Genomic DNA, 19,901 nt, shown 5'->3' with positions numbered 1-19,901 from the left:
CAACTGTATTTCCTCCCTCTCCTTCCCTCAATTTATGTCTTTTCCATTCTTCAGATCTCAAACTCAGTGAGCCTATTAAACAAAATGCTGGTTGAATGTTCAAGGGTAGAAAGCCATACTTGCCTGAGAAACATATCTGTGTCTTTCCCCCTCCCCTCCCAGTAAACCTGATTGAATTTATTCACATTTAGAACTACATTATTTTCTAGTTTTCTAGAATGTATTTATTTCTGCCACTTTCATTTGACTGGATGAGCATTGGAATGAGAACCTTGTCTTCTCTCTTCTCTATAAAGCGCCAACTCAGGTTTTGGCACATGAAATTCACTTAATCCTTGATTGTTGGATAATGACGTCAAGTGGTTAATATTCAGTTCCTGGTGGGGAGATGATGATTTTTTTAGCCTGAAAGTGATAACCACCTGTATTGCCTTAAGACTTTAAGTAAAACTTCTTCAAGGGAGGAGAGATTTGTTCATAGGCCAAAACTCAGAAAGAATGAATCAACATATTATTAACATTAATTGTCTCTGTGAGGTAAATCCATGGATTTTTAAAAATCTTTTAATTTTCCCATCTTTTCTAATTTATGTTTAATAAGTATCTAGAATAGCAGTCTATAAAAAGAAAAATTAAGCCTGGATGAATGTTTCAAATTATCTTTGATGAGAATATCGTAATGCTTTATTTTATTCTCAGCTGCCAATCATTAATTGTCCTCCAAAACCTCAGGAGGTGAATTGAGAGCAAAACAACTGAGTGATGAGAAACTGATCATTACAAGAGGATAAATAGCACGCTATTTATGGAATTCTGCCTGTTGACAGCAAATGACTGCACTTCCAGGGTTTTATCTAGGGGGTAGATTGTAGTTGTAGGATATGCTTATGTGTATGTGTGTGTTTAAGAAAAAGTGAATGCTTAGTATTAACTGGTTTCATTCATATTGTCCTTTTATATCCACTCTCTCCAAGAATAGCCACAGTACAATTTCCTAAAATGGCTATAATCTTGAGATGATTTTCAGGTCCCAAAAGTCATGCCTCAAAGCCCAGCCATGGCTACTGCAGGATATTCCTGGCAAGAGGCAGGAACAGTATCCCCCAAGCATCCCTCAAACTGCTGAAGGATTTATGCAACACTGAGTTTGCAGCCCTTGATTTTAAAGGGTTGCCTGAAATGAATTTAAGAGGTAATGTTTTCTAGCTCCACAGCTACATTTTTTCTTCATGCTAAAGTAGTCATCACTACTTGAATGAATTTCTATGAAGATTTTCCAATCTATACTTAGCCACAAATTCCCACCACTAATTAAACCACAGACTGAATGAGGGTATCATACGTAGGGAATCTGAGCAGCCATCATTGCAACATACAAACTGGAGATTTCATAATCATCCTGGTATCCATAGCGACTCAGCTGGAATCCCAAGGCCCAGTAGGGAATCATTGCTGGCCGACCAATCAACTAAAATAAAAAAGAAAAATAGACTCAAGTACATTTCTTTGGGAAGAAAAGATGATTGGCTTCTACTTGAAGCAACTTGAGTTCTTCTATGAAGCTATCTCATCTAAGAGGCCTTGCTCAAGAAAAATAAGAAAGTCAAATAAATATGGATTAACCATAGAGATGCAGAATGATAGAAAGTCTCTCTGTAAACAGTATCCACTCTAGGAAACCTGAGAACTCAGTGATTGTCACTGATTTGAAATTCTCAGAAAGGCAAATAGTTAAGAGAAGTATGGCATATCAATATGTCTGTAGAGTCCCTAAACACTAAATCCTGACTTTCAGAAAAGACAGCAATAATGTAGTAGGGACATCTAAGAGTCTTAAGTGGGGGGAAATGGCCTTTCTCAGTGCTAAGAACATGGCAATACCCAGGAAACATTGGATGATATATTGATGGGTAGAATAACTTCCAACCTCAGTGTATTGCTGAGTTACAAGCTCAGGGGTTGGCCCCAAAACCATATAAAAGTCCAAAATGCCTCCTGTGGTGCGGTATGTCAGGGCAGGAGTAGGCTGGAATGTCACATCTGTTAAAAAAAAAAAGAAAAAAGAAGGTGAGGAGTATCCCTGGAACTATAAATCACCCAGTCAGGGACTCTGCCCTACATTTTGCTATCTTCACTTTCTTATGTTCTTATTTTAATGCCCACCTCCTCTAATAAGCTGTTTCCCATGCAGTGGAATCAGAGAGGGATATTCAGGTACCTCAAACATAATCTCAGTCTCAACATCTTACATCACTTTGTGAAAAAGAGCTAAAGTGTACAGTAAAACAAGGTCATACAAGATAGGCCCTGTGTTTAGTGAAAATTGTACCCCTTAGACCTGGCCTAGTGCTCTTAGTAAAACTTGAATAAATGAATGAATGGTAGGTGAGTTTATCTGTCTCATTTCCCTTGCCCTTGACTTTCCTTATTTCTGTTGATATTCCAGATCACCAAAAGTGGTCACAGATGTTTCTGGTGGTACACAGGGATTGTGTGTCTGTCTTACCCATGGCATTGCTGTTCAGCAGGAGCACTCCATGGGCACTGCCATCCTCCTCCAGTGCCATATAGTAGGGGTGGACACCATAGGAGTTCTTCTTATACTAGGAGAGTTGTGGGAAGAGCAGGTGGATAATCAAGAAGAGAAAATCCAAGAAATCATTTTCACATCATAAACCAAACAGCAAACTCCTATGTAGTATTGAAGATTCAGTACAATGTCATGTCTCTTGTGAAGACTTCCTTGACCCTTCCTTCCATCCCAAGTGAAAACCCAAGTGCCCTCTCCTCCTATGCCTTCCTTGTTTATTACTATACAAATTTATTGTAGCACGGGTTACACTGCATTACCATTGTTTCTGCCTCTCTCTCTTTCTCTCTTTTACTAGTTTATAAGCATCTGGAGAAAAAGACAGTATCTTAATAAGACACTGTCTCATTCTATGTGTGCCTGACATGTAGAACATATTGAATAAAAGTTTATGAAATACAAAAAATCCATAGTCCACAGGAAATATATATAAATAGGTTGTTTAGAGACAGAAAAGAAATAAAACCTTAAATATGGTGTATTTCATTTGAGAGGAGAATATACAGGGATTAAACTAAATTTATATACAGTTAAAATATTGATGATCTTAGTCTGTGCTTACCGCTGGAGGCTCATCTCGGGCAAACATTCCCCATGTGTGCCAGCTTATGTTTCTTCTGAAAGTTGTGTGCTCAGTTTCCCCAAAGCCATAGAGGTACTGAGAGGGGAGGCGTGTGGAGATGGAAAGGAACATGTCCTTGAAGGTGAAGCCAGGGAGCTGAGAGTCCCAACTGCAACACAAGAGCAGACCTTGGTTCAGAGCTGGGCACAGGCCAGCATAAACACGAGCTCCATGAGGATCAATTCTGAAGCCTCCTGAGTGGCTAAATATCTGGATCCATGTTCAAATACTGTGAGACGACTCAGGTCATAACAAGGGCCATAATTTGCTTCCAAGCTTCTGTGCTGGCATGTTTATTTGTATCTGTCTTTTGCAAGGCTGAAAATTCCTTTACTTGGTCCTGTGTTCCTGAACAACAAGGACCACATCACCCTCCTCTCTGTATTTCTACTTCTCCTTGCCCAACATATCAGCTTGAATAAATGCATGAATGAATGGATAAGATAGAAGCACATTTTTCTATAGAAAACGTGATACTCTTAGAATGGTTTTCTGGATTGGCCAAGAACTTCTTACTGTTAGGTAGTTAGAATAGGAAACAGGAGTCCAAAATGGTGGTGGCTAAAAGACAAGGAAGGGAAAAGCCAGCAAAAATAGAACAAAGGAAGGTCAAAGGAAGGTCCGAGGACCGGAGTGAGGACTTCAGGGAGAACAAACAGCACTTCTGGCTAGCCCAATTTGCATAGGGCAGGCCCAGGGGGACGAAAAAACATATAAAAAGAGGAGCCAAAGGGCTCTCTCTCTCTCTTCCTCCTGCGTGCTGGGGCATTCTTCTCTTCACATCTTTGGGTCAACATGCCCTCACGCCTCAAAGATGAGTTTTCCTGCTATTATTTAATTAAAATAGAGCTGTAACACGGAGCTGTAACACTGATTTGTCTAAGAGCTATAACACGGTCCGTTTGAGACCTGAGAGCTGTAACCTGGTCTGTCCAAGACCCGAGAGCTGTGACACGCTGAGGGCTTTAATGTCCATCACTCCAAATCTTTGTTGTGGACGAGACAGAACCGAGGAGCATACACTCGCCTGACATTACCAAATAAGGGAACAGACATAAAGTCAGACATACAGAGAGAGCTGAAAGAACATGTGCACTCCCAGGTCACAGTTTCTACATGGATGGGGAACCTCAGCCCCAGGCAAAATCCAGACCTTCACTCCATTCCACTCAGCAGCAGGGCAAGGGATGAGAGACGACAACTCCTTTCATGCTTAACACTGTGTAGAGGCTTTGAGTCTCGAGTGTTAATAGAAGCAAAGACTGTAAGAAGCCATTTTGCCCTCCACAGTAACTTTTGTCCTTCTCTCCTGACTCTTCTGTTATTTCTTAATGAGGGTATATAGAACTGATTTCTATCACGGGTTATGTCATACTTATTAAATAGAGTTTCCTGTCCTACTTAACAGGAACAAAGAATAGAACATGTATTTTCCTTTCTCTAAAAGCAAGCACCACTTAATCAGCTTTTGTAAACCTTTGGTTGATTCATTTTTCTTGTTAAGGTCTAGTGGAAAATAAAATCCCTATTGAAGTAGGGGCAATAGATACATTCTTCATTGAACATATTGACATAGAGTCTCTAAAATTAATATTTCACTTGCATTCATGAGAGCCACTACAATTAGATCTAGAACCACTCTAATTAGAACCAAATAAAGAGTGCTTACATCACAGTGCTGGAGCTCTTTCTTCGAATCTGGATCCCAAAAGGATTGTTCTGAATCTTGACATCATACAGACAGTTTTCAGGGGAGCCCACTGGAGATGAAGGGGTGTTCAGAGGCACTGGGACCTCGTACCTTTTATTAGTGGGATCATAGATCTGCCAAGAAGAGAGAAGGAAGCTTCTTCATGGAATCTCAGGCCTACAATTCCTTGTGCCAGCTTATATCAAATACAATTCAGTTTCCATATTTCCTGGCTGGTCTGAATCATATCAGGAGGCATCAAATATCCTGAAACAAACAGCTGTGAGGCCTACACACCTACTGTGCCCAAGAGGGAGCCTGAACTCCAAAAATGCCTCGATATGACCTATTCAAAGCCAGCAAGGTCTTTTCTAAAAAATTTGTGATATAAGGATATAGAATCTCATGGACAGAATGTGTGTGTGTGTGTGTGTGTGTGTGTTTATGAGGGTGTGGTATGGGAACATGCATGTATATACAGTATCTTATGTGTGAGCACGTGAATATATGTTAGAAATTAGAGAATTGAATTTACTTATGGACACTGAGGACTTCTTACTGGTGGAACTTCCAGATGTTGTACAGTTTTTCCATCCCTAAGATGGCTCTCTTGTACCCACTGCTTGTTCCTATCTACCTGACAGGTAGGAAAATCAGAGAAAAATGTGTGGGAAAAATGAGAGAAGGGAAGAGTGTTGTTGGAGGCCCTGGAGTATTGCCAGGATGAGCAAGCATCCTCTTCCTTATCATATTATTAGCCAACTTTTTACATTTCAGACAAGTCTCTTTTCTTGATAGGTAAGAAGTGGATTTATTTAAAGAGAAACACACTTCACAGACAGAGTGTGGGCTACCTCAGAAGGCAAGAACCACCTCAAAATATGGCATGGTTAGTTTTTATGGGCTGGGTAATTTCATAGGCTAATGAGTGGGAGGATTATTCCAACTATTTCAGGGAATGGGCAGGGATTTCCATGAATTGAGCCACGGCCCACTTTTCAGCCCTTTATAGTCAGCCTCAGAATTGTCATGGTGCCTGTGGGTGTGTCATTTAGCTTGCTGCTGTGTTACAAGGATCCTATATTGAGGCTCAAAGTCTAGTGGAAATTGACTTGTCTGCCATTTTGGACCCATTTGGATCTAATCAGTTTATGTCCTGTCTGCAGGTTTTGTTATTCTCTTGAGCCCTTTCCTCTTCCCTCCTGTTTCAGACAAGTTTTCTCTAAAGCTTTGCTTCTCAATATTGTGTTTGTCAAGCCAAAAGCAGCTTTCACAATGTTTCACAATGTTAAACAGGATCACCGGGGAACTTGTTAAGACCACAGAATCTCAGCCTCACCCCAGACTTTCTGAATCTGACTCTTCATTTTCGTAAGATCTCTGAGGTGACTCATCAAACACTAAAGTGTGAAAAGCAACGTCTAGAGCTGACCTGTCCAAGGCGGTACCCACCACATGTGGCCATGAAGCACTTGAATGTGCTGTCTGAATTGAGACTCACTATGAGTACAAAACACACAGCAAATTTTGAAGACATAGTATGGTTAAAATGTATTTGGAGTACATGGTGATATGATAATATTTTAGTTTATTGGTTAAATAAAATGTCACCAAAATAAATTTCATTTATTTTTTTCCAAATATATTTTTAAAACTATAGTTATTAGAAAACATGTGGGGACTTGCCTGGTGGTCCAGTGGTTAAGAATCTGCCTTGCAATGCAGGGGATGTGGGTTCCTTCCTTGGTCATGGAACCAAGCCCCTGTACCAAAACTAGAGAGTCCATGTACTACAACAAAAGACCCCACATATGGCAATGAAGACCCGTGGTTCAGACTGCATTTCTATTAGAGCAGAGAGAAGACTCTTCAGAGTCTCTTGGACTGCAAGGAGATCAAACCAGTCAATCCTAAAGGAGATCAACCCTGAATATTCATTGGAAGGACTATTGTTAAAGCTGAAGCTCCAATACTTTGGCCACCTGATTCAAAGAACTGACTTATTGGAAAAGAGCCTGATGCTGGGAAAGATTGAAGGCAGAAGGGGATGACAGAGGATGACATGGCTAGATGGCATCACCAGCTAATGGACATGAGTTTGAGCAAGCTCCAGGAGTTGGTTATGGACAGGGAAGCCTGGCATGCTGCAGTCTGTGGGGTCACAAAGAGTTGGACATGACTGAGCAACTGAACTGAGCTGAGTAGGTCTCCAAGAGTGGCCTCTTAACTTACAGCATCACCACCACCTGGAAACTTGCTAGCAGTGCAGATCCTCAGGTTGGAAACTCTGGGGGGGTCAGGCCAGCCATCTTTTAACAAGATCTGCAGGTGATTCTGATACAGGTGCAGGTGCTAAAGCTTAAGAACCACAACTAGAGAAATAACTCTGATGTCAGAAGTGGGTTGTTGCCACTTATATGACTTACCACACAGCAGACACACTTTTCTCAGGGCTAAAGAAGGACTCTTTAAGGATGTTCATGACTTAGAGTACTCACTGTTATAAGAAATTACCACCCCCAGTGATCTAAGGTTACATTCCACTCCAAGTCTCTCTTAACTTTCTGATCTTCACCTCTTGGGGCCTCAGCAGCCCCACTTGTAGAATGAGGGATTTGTATTAAAGATGTTTCAATGTCTTCCAACTGCATGGAGCTGTCAGCTAAGAATTCCAACCATGGAGACACAGGATTACCTTGAACTGCAGCATGTTCTCTGTGTGGTAGGTCACATTCAGGCGGAGAAAGCCGACGGTTGCAGAGAGAGTGTCAGAGGCAGAGGCGGCCTTTGCTATGGCTGCAGATGGGGGTAGCTTGTCCCGTGATGATGGTGGTGGCACCGTAGCTTGTCCAGCTTCTGAGGCTGTCAGGTGGGTGAGGTCTACAGTGATGCCCGTAGGCAGGTACTGAATGTTGCTGGCAGCATAATTAGGGATGGTGTCATAGAAACAGGTGGGCACCCCAGGAACAGCCGTGGGCTGGAACAAGAGGAGGACTTCATGATCAGCCTCTGACCCCACGCTTCAAGACTCTAATTACAGAAGAAGGTGGTTAAACCAGACTCAGTCTCTTACCCTACGTCCACTGCTATGAGTTGAACTATATTCCCCAAAGACATGGTAAGGCCTAACCCCTGGTATCTGTGAATAAGGTACCTGGTGCCTTGTTTGGAAATAGGATCTTTGCAGGTGATCAAGTTGAATGAGGTCATTGGGATGGAGCTAGCCAATATGACTAGTGTCCTTAGTAAAAGGGGAAACTGAACACAGACATGCACCTGGGGAGAACATCATGTGAAGATGAAAAGGTCAGGGTGATGTTTGTACAAACCAAGGAACACTGCAGATTGCCAGCAAACTACCAGAACCCGGGAAAGGGACACGAAACAGATTTTCCCTCTTGGCCCCTAGAAAGCACCAACTCTGTAGACAGTTTGATATCAGACTTCCAGCTCCCAGACGCTGAGATAATAAACGTCTGTTGTTCTAAGTCACCCAGTTTGTTGTACTTGGCTATGGCAGCCCTAGCAAATGAATACATCCATTTAAACATACACAGGGACTTCCTTGGTAGTCCAGTGGCTAAGACTCCAAGCGCCCAATGCAGGGGGTCTGGGTTCGATCCCTGGTTGGAGAAACTGATCCCACATGCCACAGCTAAAGGCCCCACATGCCACAACTAAGACCCGGCACAACCAAATAAACAAATAAAAATAAAGAAAATAAACACACACACACACACACACACACACACACACACACACACTCTGGCCTCATCTAATGGTGAAGGGCCAGCAGGAGACCTATCTGGAAACTGAGTCCTAAGGCAGGGCTCTGTTCCCCATGTCCTTACTGTCCCTTATTGTGATCTCGAGGAAATCACTGATTTTCTCTGGCCTTCATTCTCTCTATTTCTCAAAGGGAGAGAAACAGCATTACCTTACCTTTCTGCTTGGACTCTCCAACAGATGAGGGGAAAAATCACTTAAAATACTCAGTGCATTCCCACTGCATTACAGCCATGTTCAGAACAAAGTGGGATTTGAAATGCTGTGATTGTAGGAAAGTCAGTGAATTGATCCTTATTCAGATCTCTGAATGAAACACTGATCGCCTATCACATACAACTGATAAAAACACCTCATCAGCTGCCATAGCAACATTTGCTTCCTGAAGATGATTACAGTTTAATCTATCAACATTTGGAAAGTGTTTCCTGGGTACCCAATTACCTGTGGAGCACTTTTTACAGCTTCCTGCTCACTGAGACAGTCTGCTCCTGGTCCTTACCTCCCAAAGGCACCCCCGCTCCCTGCAACTCTCCTGGGAGACAGTGGGCTGCTCAGGAAAGCAGTTGAACTTCTGCAGGTCACCGACCGGAAGATCCCACTGAATGGAGAATGCTTGTCCCAGTACCAGTCCCTCAAGGTCAGTGATGTTCACCACCTGAGGAAAGAGAAAGGGCCATGACACACAAGAGGAGGTGCAGCTGCCTGGATAATGTCCTTCTCTGATGGTCATGTAGTCAGGACCGGGGAAACCAGCCCTTTGACCAACACCGCTTTGATGTGGAAAATTCGTAATCCTCTTTTTTCTCCTCTGGGTCTTTCGACCTCTCTGTCAGGAAAATGAATCTGACTTCCTCCAGACCTTTCTGATCTCATGGAGCCAATGTGGGATATGAATTGAAAGAGCTTCAGTCATGTTAAGGAACACAGATCACAGGGAGGGCGGGCATTTCAGATTCATTGCCCCCTGAGTATGGTGCTCAGACATTTTACTAACAATGGCAGTAATAACCAGAGCTAAACTTTACTGTCAAGCACTATGATAACCACTTCATATGCATTATCTCTATGAGTCCTGTAAAACAATCCTATGCTATGAATAATAATATATTTGACTATATATATTATAGTCAGTACTATATATACAAAATATATATATTATATATACTATTATAATACACAAATAATAATATATTATATATAATATTATAATATAGTCAATATAATACAACTATCTCAGTTTTACAAATCAGAACACTGAAGTTCAGAGAGGTTTACTGTTTTCCTCAAGATCTCACAGCTAGGGCTCAACAGAGCTAGGATTAGAACCCTATTCTGCCTAATCCTAAAAAGCAAGCTCTTGTCCTTTTCTATATGTGTTGTCAAAGTGGAAGGGGGCAGGGAGTTCCCTGGTGGTCCAGTGGTTAGATTCTGCACTCCCAATGCAGGGGACAAGGGTTCGATCCCCCATCAAGGAACTAAGATCATGCATGCTACACTGTGCGGCCAAAAGAAGTTTTAAAAAATAAAATTAAAAAAGGTCTGCCATAAGGAACAGTGAATTTCCCAGTGCTTGAAATATTAACTAATGATTGGGACTTTTCTTTTTCAAAGATTATTGTGTAAGGGAAGCATTCCATAAGAACAAAAGCATAAGAACAAAAAGAATAAAAACTCCTTGTGTTTGATTAAGTTATCATTTTCTGAAATGGTATAAAAATAGTTTAGAATAGGAAGGAAAAATAGCAACTGTCTCAAAGAAAGTCCTTAATGTGAATGAGAGAACACAGATGTCAATATTCTCCAGAACGAGGCCAATGCATTGAATCATATTTTCTCTATCACATCTGACATTAGCACATCTACTTTTAAATAGCCCAGAGAAGAACTGCCTTCTTCAAGGGTATCAACTCCTACCACCTGCCTCAGAGTCCCAACGCAAGCAAAGCTCCAGGGTCCATATTGAGCATGCACAGATTTCTCCTTCTACATTCTCCCTGTGGTTCCCCAGCAAGCCAATTGTCTCTGTGCCCACCCAAAGTCAACAGAGCAAGAACGAGCTGGCTATCAGAAGCTCAGGCAAGGACTGTTGACAGGGGCACCACAGCAAGGAACAATACGCAAAGATATACACATTGATACACATACAGAATAATGCCCAAATAATTATTTTTTCTTTTAATGATAATGATAAGGACTGTTGACAGGGGCACCACAGCAAGGAACAATATCCCACCTTTGTTGATTCTGTGTAGACAACATTTGAAATGGAGGTGGTCACATTATTTAGGGAGACAGTAAAATTAGTAGGCTCCTTGTCCATTCCCAAGATCATGATATCTGTAAATGTGAGTTGGTCAGGGTCTGTATAATTAGCATGTACAATCGTTGCCTGTAGACGGTTCTGTGGGGAAAAGAAGTCAGTTTAGAGAGCAGGTATATCTCATTTTGATTGGGTCCAAATACCATTCCATATCTTTCTGAGATCCCAAGAGATCCCTTACCTCTGAGGTTCTAAATGGTGCCAGGTGGTCATCCCCAGGGAATTTTTCAAGTAAGACTCATAACAGTCTTTAAGTAATCTTTTAGTAATATTATGTATTTGTTTTAGTTTACTGGTTCTTTATTGATTCTATTGCTCAGAAAATATGTTGCAGACAAGATGACACACGTACAAAAGGAGACCCATAGTCACGCAAAGATATACACATTGATACACATACAGAATAATGCCCAAATAATTATTTTTTCTTTTAATGATAATGATGATAGCTAAAATTTATGAATGTTCACTGTGTGCCAGACCTTGTGCTAAGCATTTTACATGTATCATCTCATTCAATTCTCACAGCAAACTATGAGGGTGAGGCTCGAATGATCCCTGGTCTTCAGATGAGGAGCCTAAAGCCAAGATCATGTAGAAAACCTATCCAGGGAACCACAGTTCAAAAGTGACAAAGCTGAGCTATGACAAAGCAGGTAGAACCAATGACTGAAGAAAAAAAGGAACACTCTGATGTTTAAAAAAATTAAGCATCCCACAGATACATGTCCAAATGATTTTTTACAAAAGCAGTGTAATGGAGAAAGGACAGCCTTTTCAACAGATGACTCTGGTGCAATTGGACATCCATAGGCAAAACGTGAAATTCAACCTAAATGTCATACCTTATATAAAAATTAACTCAAAATTGGCAGTTCCCTGGTGGTCTAGTGGTTAGGACTTGGCACTTTCACTGTCATGGCCTGGATTCAGTCCCTTATCAGGGAACTAAAGTCCTGCAAGACCTGCTGCTGCTGCTAAGTCACTTCACTCGTGTCCGACTCTGTGCGACCCCATAGACAGCAGCCCACTAGGCTCCCCTGTCCCTGGGATTCTCCAGGCAAGAACACTGGAGTGGGTTGCCATTTCCTTCTCCAATGCCTGAAAGTGAAAAGTGAAAGTGAAGTTGCTCAGTCGTGTCCAACTCTTAGCGACCCCATGGACTGCAGCCCACCAGGCTCCTCCGTCCATGGGATTTTCCAGGCAAGAGCGCTGGAGTGGGGTGCCATTGCCTTCTCCAGAGCTATCACTACACCTTTATCAAAATGGCTAATTTTTTTTTTTAATGTGACAACATCAAATGCTGGTTACAATGCAGAGAAACTGGGTGACATACATCGGTGGTGGAAATGTAAAATAGTATAGCCATTCTGAAAAAGAATTTGGCAGTTTCTTATAAAACTAAACATATACCTACATAATACCCAGCAACTACACTCTTGAGCATTTATCCCAGACAATTGAAAACTTGTGTTCACATAAAAATCTGTTCCTAGCAGCTTTATCTGTAATAACCCATGACTGGAAATACTCCCAGATGCCCTTACTTAAGGGCATAGTTAAACATATCTTGGAATGCTGCTCAGCAATAAAAATGAACTGACCTTTGACATGGAAAACTTGGATGAATTTTGAGGAAATTATGTTGAATTTAAAAAGCCAGTCCCCAAGGCTGCATGCTGTATGATTACATTTACATAATATTTTTGAAAGGACAAAATTATAGAAATAAAGAGCAAATTAGTGGTTTCCAAGAACTAAGGATGAGGTTGAGGCTTGGGGCAAGTGGAGTCAAGTAGATTGGACAACAGGAGGGATCCTCCTGGCCATGGAAATATTCTGCATCTTGATAGTGAGAGGGTGACATGCATGGAGGCTAGGGGTCTCCAAAGGGAGGAAATAGGCTGCAAGTGTCAGATGTATTTTTGTCTCTCTATATATACAAAATTAAAAGAAGGTTTCTCTTAAAATTCTGTGTTAGCATGACAACACCTGGTTCCACCTGAACTTGACTTTTCTCAAACTGTGAGCTAACCAATGTGGTTTTTCTTATGGAAATGTTTTTCTTAAGCTATGTTAATGAACTATGTATGTACCCTAGACTCACTTTCTTCAAGTTGGTTCTTCCTAAGACTCAGAACCAACTTGACAAACCAGTGTGTTTTACTCATGCAAATGTTGTCTTAAGTTATGTTAATGAGACTATGTATTTGCTTGAAAACCTGGCTTTCTTCAAGATTCATGTCAGTCATTTTATGGCCTGGGATGACTCACCTGTGCCAATGTTATCTCAAAATACATGTTGTGGGTGAGGGGCCTGGTGCCACTCCGAGTTTTGAGACATTTCCTTTCTCTAATTAGCAGACTGCTAGTAGCTATATAACTCCCTGCTAAAGATTAGCAGTGCGGGGGGCACTCTTTCTGCCCCCTTCTGATATCTATGTCAGAAGATTTCTCTATCTCTTTTATACTTTAATAAAACTTTAATACACAAAAGCTCTGAGCAATCAAGCCTCGAATTGGCCCCAGATTGAATTCCTCTCCTCCGGAGGCCAAGAATCCCAGCGTCTTTCACAGCTCGGAAACAATCTTTCAATAGTATAGATGTCAGTATTCTTGTTGTAAAATTGTACTATAGTCTTATAAGATGTTCCAATTAGGGGAAACTGGGTAAAGAGTACAAGGGAACTCTGTATTATTTCTTATAAAATGGGGCTCTATAATTATGTCAACATAAAAAGTATCATTTAAAAAGCAATATGTGACTTCCCAGACTTCCCTGGTGGCTCAGATGGTAAAGAATCCACCTGCAATGCAGGAGACCTGGTTTCGATCCCTGAGTTGGGAAGATCTCCTGGTTGAGGGAGGGCATGGCAACCCACTCCAGTATTCCCACCTGAAGAATCCCCATGGAAAGAGGAGTCTGGTGGGCTAGAGTCCATGGGGTCGCAAAGAGTCAGACAGAACTGAGTAACTCAGCACATGGGACTTCCCTGGTGGTCCAGTTATTAAGAATCTGCTTTGCAATGCAAGGGATGTGGGCTTGATTCCTGGTCAGGGAACTAAGATCCCACATGCCATGGAGCAACTAAGCCCATGCGTGGCAACTAGGGCCAAATGCAGCCAAATAAATAAACATTTAAAAAATAAAAGGCAATATGAATTTAAAAGAAAGAAGAAATAAGGGAGTGAGAGTCCCACACAAGAAAGTTCTGCCCATGCACAAACAGACATCTAAGAAAACCAATTCAGGGTTCTCCCATCCTCTTCCAGCCTTACTACCATTCTTCCTCTTGGTCCCCTTGGGAAGCAGACACCAGGCAAGTAATGCACTGCATCCCCCAGTCTCTCAAAACCACCACTTAATACCTGTGCCCAAGGCCAAGCTTTAGGGGCTAGAAAGGAAGTTCCTTGATGGAGCAACTTCAAAAAGGCTCCACATACCTCATCACCCCCCATCCACACCCCCACCCACTTGTACTCTCTCAAATAAGGACACATCTTGGAAGCCCAGACTCTTCATATAAAACTCAAAAACAATGATTTTTTTTCCCAGAAAAACAGACAGTTTCTTCACCAAACTTATGCTTATTTTCTATTGGTTAATGTTTCTAATACAGATTAAAATTTTCCATTTTAATGCTAATCCTTTCTGGGCTGTGGCAATGAGGCACTGCCCACAAAAGCAAGCAACTCCAGAAAACCCAAAACTCAAAAAAGCAGTCACAAAAAAGAGCATGCACTGTGGGTTCCCCCAAAACAGTACTTACAGAGGTGATGGAAAAATTATACAGAATATAATTATTTTCAGTTACAGCATCTGAAAGAGAAAGATGAAGGAGGGACAGTTACTACAGGAAGCAGAACAGTTGGGTATCCTCTTCTCTCCACTGGGAACACCTCTGCCAACTAGCTCTGCTCACCCAAGTTCTACCTGGTTTTTTGCAGACTCCACAGAGGTCTCCTGGACCACTCCAACTGCCAGTAACTACTCCCTCCTCTGAACTCCATGGCATAGGTGGAACCATTTTGTCAGCACTTAAAGCATTTTGGGGGCTTCTCTGGTGGCTCAGTGGTAAAGAATCTGCTTGCCAGTGCAGGAGATCCGGGTTCAATCCTTGGTCCCAGAAGATCCCACATGCCATGGGGCAACTAAGCCCATGCACCACAACTCCTAAGCCTGTGCTCTAGAGCCTGGGAGCCACAACTACTGAAGCCCATGTGCCCTAGAGCCTGTGCTCCACCACAATGAGAAGCCCATGCACCACAACTAGGGAGTAGCCCTCGTTTGTCACAAGAGAAAAAGCCCACACAGCAATGACGACCCAGCACAGCCATAACTAAACACTACAATAAATAAACAAATAATTTAAAAAAAAAAAACAATTTTGACTTGTATCTGTAGTTACATACATGCCCTCCCTCTCTCTGGACCAGGACTTCCTCAAGGGCAATGGCTATGTCTTATGTGCTAAGTCATTTCAGTCGTGTCTGACTCTGTGACCCTATGGATTGTAGCCCACCAGGCTCCTCTGTCCATTCTTACTCTGGGTAAGAATATTAGAATGGGTCGCCATGCCCTCCTCCAGGGGATCTTCTCAACCCAGGGATTGCAACTGCACCATGTATATCTCCTGGATTTGCAGGTGGGATCTTTACCCACTGAGTCACCTGGAAAGTTTAGGCCCTGCACATAGCGCAATAATAAATAGCCAAGAACTATTAATAAATGCTAATTCTATGTAGGGCAGATATTTATATAATGAGACCCAAAGCTTATGTGAGGTACTTATGTGTGAAAAAACACCACACAAATTAGATACTTGCCTCTCAATAGCAACCAAAGCAATATTTTACAATCTATTAATAAATTATAGCTTCCTAGGTGGTGCTAGTGATAAAAAATCTGCCTGCCAATGCAGGAGACACCAGAGCCGCAGGTTTGATCCCTGGGTCAGGAAGATCCCTTGGAGTAGGCAATGGCAACCTGTGCCAGTATTCTTGCCTGGGAAATTCTATGGACAGGGGAGCCTGGCAGGCTATAGGCCATGAGGTCACAGAGTCAGACGCAACTGAGCACATATACACATTAATGTAATGTATTATTCTGACATTAATAATGACATCCAGAGAAAGGAAGAAACTAAATCCAATCATATCTTTTGTTTTGGTAGAGTCAATAACACACAAGTTGCTCATTTGAAGTCTATTTTAATGTATGTGCTTGGCTAGTTGAACTTTAAGAATGCATTGATTCTAAGCTATAGAAATGAGCATCAGTGATGACAAAGCTCATGCTATACTGGGCAGTCTGCTGAGATGAACTGCCACGGAGAAGCGCAGTGATGGTACCATAAGGAAGTCTACCTTTAGAGACACCGTCATCCCAGTACAGCTCTCCTTTTGCTTCTCGCTTAAAGTCCAAAGCAATGATGAGTCCCAGAGAGTTCTTCCGGCTGTAAAAGAGCAATTCTCAGTTTCAGAGAATGAAGAAAAGATAGAATGGTCTTAAGCCAGCCCCCTTCATGCCCCAGGGACAGACCATTTTGGAGTCAGTCTCAGATATTAAGTAGATACTGATGCTGTCTGAAAACACGGAAGCAGGGTGTGGGTAGACAGCAGAGGCGAGTAGTGAATGAGCTTAAGAAGAACAGTAGATGGAGGCAGTTCCTGCTGAGAATTGCACTTGCGATAATCCTAACAATTAGTACTTACTGGATGCTCTCCACGTGGCAGGCACTCTTCTAAACATCCTATATGCCTTAAACCATATCTATTATTTCATCTGAGCCTCTTAATAACTCTAAGAAGTTGAAGTACCATCATCTCCAGTTTACTAATGATGAGCAGAGATACACAAAGTAAGTTGCCCGTGGTAACGCTTCTTGTATGTAGCAGAGCTGAGGCTCGAACCCAAATTTTCTGGCTCTTGACCTTAAACCTATGTTGCCTTTCATATGGTATCTCTTACCTTCCATTAACTTGCATTGTCTCATGCCTAAGGAAATCTACTTGAGGATACTTTCTGACCTGGGGAATCCTCATGAGTGGTTATTTTGACCATCCTTACAAGTTGATGCAACTTACAAGTGAAAGACAATGGGAATGTAAAGGAACTGAGGCTACAGCTATCCCCTGCTAAATGAAGATGCCAATTTTGGGCTGACCTTGAGAGGAAATGAGAAAGATGAGTTACTGAAGCTATTTTCCCTTAGTTGATCCACTTTAAGTTCCAATTTTTCTTTCCCATAACACTCTGCACCCTCAGAAGAGTGAAGAGCTTACCTGGCCTCTGTGGTCGTGTTTGGCTGCTGGATGGGAAAGATGTAGCCCCCTCGGAGGTGAAGTCCTATCCTATCACCTGGCAGCAGCATCTCCACAAATTGTTTCCTCCATTCTATGGCTACTTGCTAGCCAACAAAAGGGGAAAAGACCAGAAAATACATTGTTTGGGCTACAAGTGACATTGGAATTATCTAGTTCAGTTACTTCATTTTAAGCCCCGCCACCACACCTCCCAAAGTAAAGTGACTTCCCCAAAGCACAAAGGAAATCCTATTTCCTTATATTACACCATGCTGTGTGTGATTTCCCACTCGGGTTTTAATTCTATAGATCATCACAACCTAAGGCCCACTACTAGTCCACATAGCTGCAGAATAGCCAGTCAAATCGACTAAAAATTTCCATAAACCTACTCTAGTTATTCAAATTATTTCATTGTACCCCAGGAAAGGCCTTCTTCCTAGGAACGTACCCATAAGCAACAAAATGTAAAACCTTGTTTTATTAGCCTACCCCAAGTACCCAGGACTCACTCACTCACCGTTTCATAGTCGTACCAGATGGCATCGGGTATGTATGCTCTTGCATAGTTCAAACCCTGGGGAAACATAACGGTGAGCAACACAGGCATAGCCCTTTACAGTTTACACAACACCCTCACCCATGGTGGCATGCACTCATCACAACACTCCTGAGAGAAAGTTTGGATTATACATCCTACAAGTAAAATACAGATCCTCAGAAAAACTGGGCAGATTAACCAAAACAGAGCTGTTCCTAGAAATGAAGATTGTTTTGCTTGGAGACTGCTGAGAAAAGCAGAGAAAGTATATTCCCTGAGTCCCTTGTGTAATCTGATAGGAGGAGAATGAAGTGGCTAGGCCCTCTGGAGAGCTTTGCAGGACTACTTGCAAGCTGGCAGGACCTACCATGAGATGCTGGGGCTAAAACATCAGCTCCAAGGGCCTTTGACTTGAGTCCATGAGCTATCTCTCATGTTTATAAACAGATCAGCATAATCCTGACCCATCTCCTACTCTTCCCTACTCACCCCTGCCCTTGATTCTACTTGGTCCTTCCTACAGGGACTCTAGACTAACACCCTCCCCTTACCTAGCACCCCTCTCTCCCTCCACACTCCTCTCCCCACCTCTTCTCTTCCCCCACCCTGACTTTAAGAAATACCCCCTGTGGTGAACAGGAAGTACAGACAGATGATCAGCCTGAACTCTCAGGTATTCAAAGCCCCCATCAGTACCAAGGCCACATGCTTAAGGAAACAAGCTTTAAGGTAATTTTGCAAAATGGAGATTGGCTTGGCAAATTGAGAGTGAGATCAATAATTACTATTTTTCTAATTTCCAAATTTTCTTGTGCTCTCTCCCTCCTATTTGTAGTCGGATTTATCTTTAAACACAGACACTCGGGCCCCAGCTTATTCAGCTGTAAATCCATGAGAACAAGTGGGAAAGTCCACCCCATTGTTCAGATTATAAACACACTTCATATAAAACAGGCGTGATGAGGAGTCCAGGCCCCCAGAGGAACTGCTCGTGCACCTCCCAGGTGGCTGGGTCCTGGTAGAACCTGGAAAACAGAGAAGGCAGGTAAAGCCTGAGTACAATACAGCCACACATGGTGGAGCAGCAGGGTCCTAGCTGACCTTGCTGCTACTAGCAAGGTCAGTGACGCTATGATCCGAAAGGGAGTCTTTGCAGGTCAGGGGGCTTACTCGTGGACGAGGGGCCTTGCTACAGTCTCCCCCAGGGTATGAGCTCGGTAGAAAAGGGTGTAGAGATAGGGCAGCAGGGTGTAGCGGATGTTCAGATAGTATCTGGAGGATTCCAACAGCATAGCGTTGTTTTCACTGAAGGCAGCAGGATCCTGGTCCTAGAAGGAAATGTAAGCAATTACTAAATATTTCCATCAAATCTCTGAAGCTCTCTTGGGATAAGAAGCTTTCTCAAGCGAAAGCAGTCATGTTTCCCAATTCAGAGGATGTCAAAGCATTTCTAGAACTGCAAGGATCTTGGTTCTCCTTCTTCATTTTATAGATGGAAAAATAGTATCAACGATTACAAGACTTCCCCAATGTCAAATTGTAAGCAAGTGGCAGAGTTTAAATTTGATACATCTGCCAGTCTATGACGCATCTGCAGCCTCAGGGTAATCGAGAGGCCCGCAGAAGTGGCCATGGAGATCAAGGGGCTATAGGGGGCCCTGCTCCCCTAGAGCTGTTGCTCCGATGTATGTTATTTATTAAGGTTTCTGATAATACTTCATTTGGCACATAATGCAATAAAGTTGTGAAAAGTGAAAGTGTAGTTGCTCAGTCATGTCTGACTCTTTGTGACCCCATGGACTATAGCCTGCCAGGCTGATCAGTCCATGGAATTCTCTAGGCAAGAATACTGGAGTGGATTCCCATTCTCTTTTACAGATCTTCCCAACCCAGGGATCAAACCCAGGTCCCCCACATTGCAGGTAGATTCTTTCCTATCTGAGCCACTCCTACTAAAATACTATTTGAAACGAATGGCCTTAAGCCACACTGCCTACCACCATGATGTGCAATCCTTCTCTCCCTTTCCTTACAGTTTTATAA

The 19,901-nt window shown here is 42.3% G+C and overlaps 1 protein-coding gene across 1 annotated transcript in view; it reads right to left on the bottom strand.

Annotated features, from left to right (window-relative positions):
- Nucleotides 1–19,901, bottom strand: part of MGAM (maltase-glucoamylase) — a 190,282-nt gene that overhangs the window by 33,962 nt on the left and 136,419 nt on the right. The window contains exons 44-53 of the mRNA XM_055589393.1: nt 16,379–16,467; nt 14,782–14,831; nt 10,925–11,092; nt 9,191–9,346; nt 7,598–7,879; nt 4,882–5,036; nt 3,153–3,321; nt 2,507–2,603; nt 1,928–2,040; nt 1,343–1,468 (exon numbers count right to left, since the gene is read on the bottom strand). Of these exons, the coding sequence (XP_055445368.1) occupies nt 1,343–1,468; nt 1,928–2,040; nt 2,507–2,603; nt 3,153–3,321; nt 4,882–5,036; nt 7,598–7,879; nt 9,191–9,346; nt 10,925–11,092; nt 14,782–14,831; nt 16,379–16,467 (1,405 nt within the window). The remainder of the gene's footprint in view (nt 1–1,342; nt 1,469–1,927; nt 2,041–2,506; nt 2,604–3,152; nt 3,322–4,881; nt 5,037–7,597; nt 7,880–9,190; nt 9,347–10,924; nt 11,093–14,781; nt 14,832–16,378; nt 16,468–19,901) is intronic.

This window comes from Bubalus kerabau, chromosome 8 (assembly GCF_029407905.1).
Source record: "Bubalus kerabau isolate K-KA32 ecotype Philippines breed swamp buffalo chromosome 8, PCC_UOA_SB_1v2, whole genome shotgun sequence".
Taxonomy (NCBI): domain Eukaryota; kingdom Metazoa; phylum Chordata; class Mammalia; order Artiodactyla; family Bovidae; genus Bubalus; species Bubalus kerabau.
This window is presented reverse-complemented; position numbering and strand designations above follow the sequence as displayed.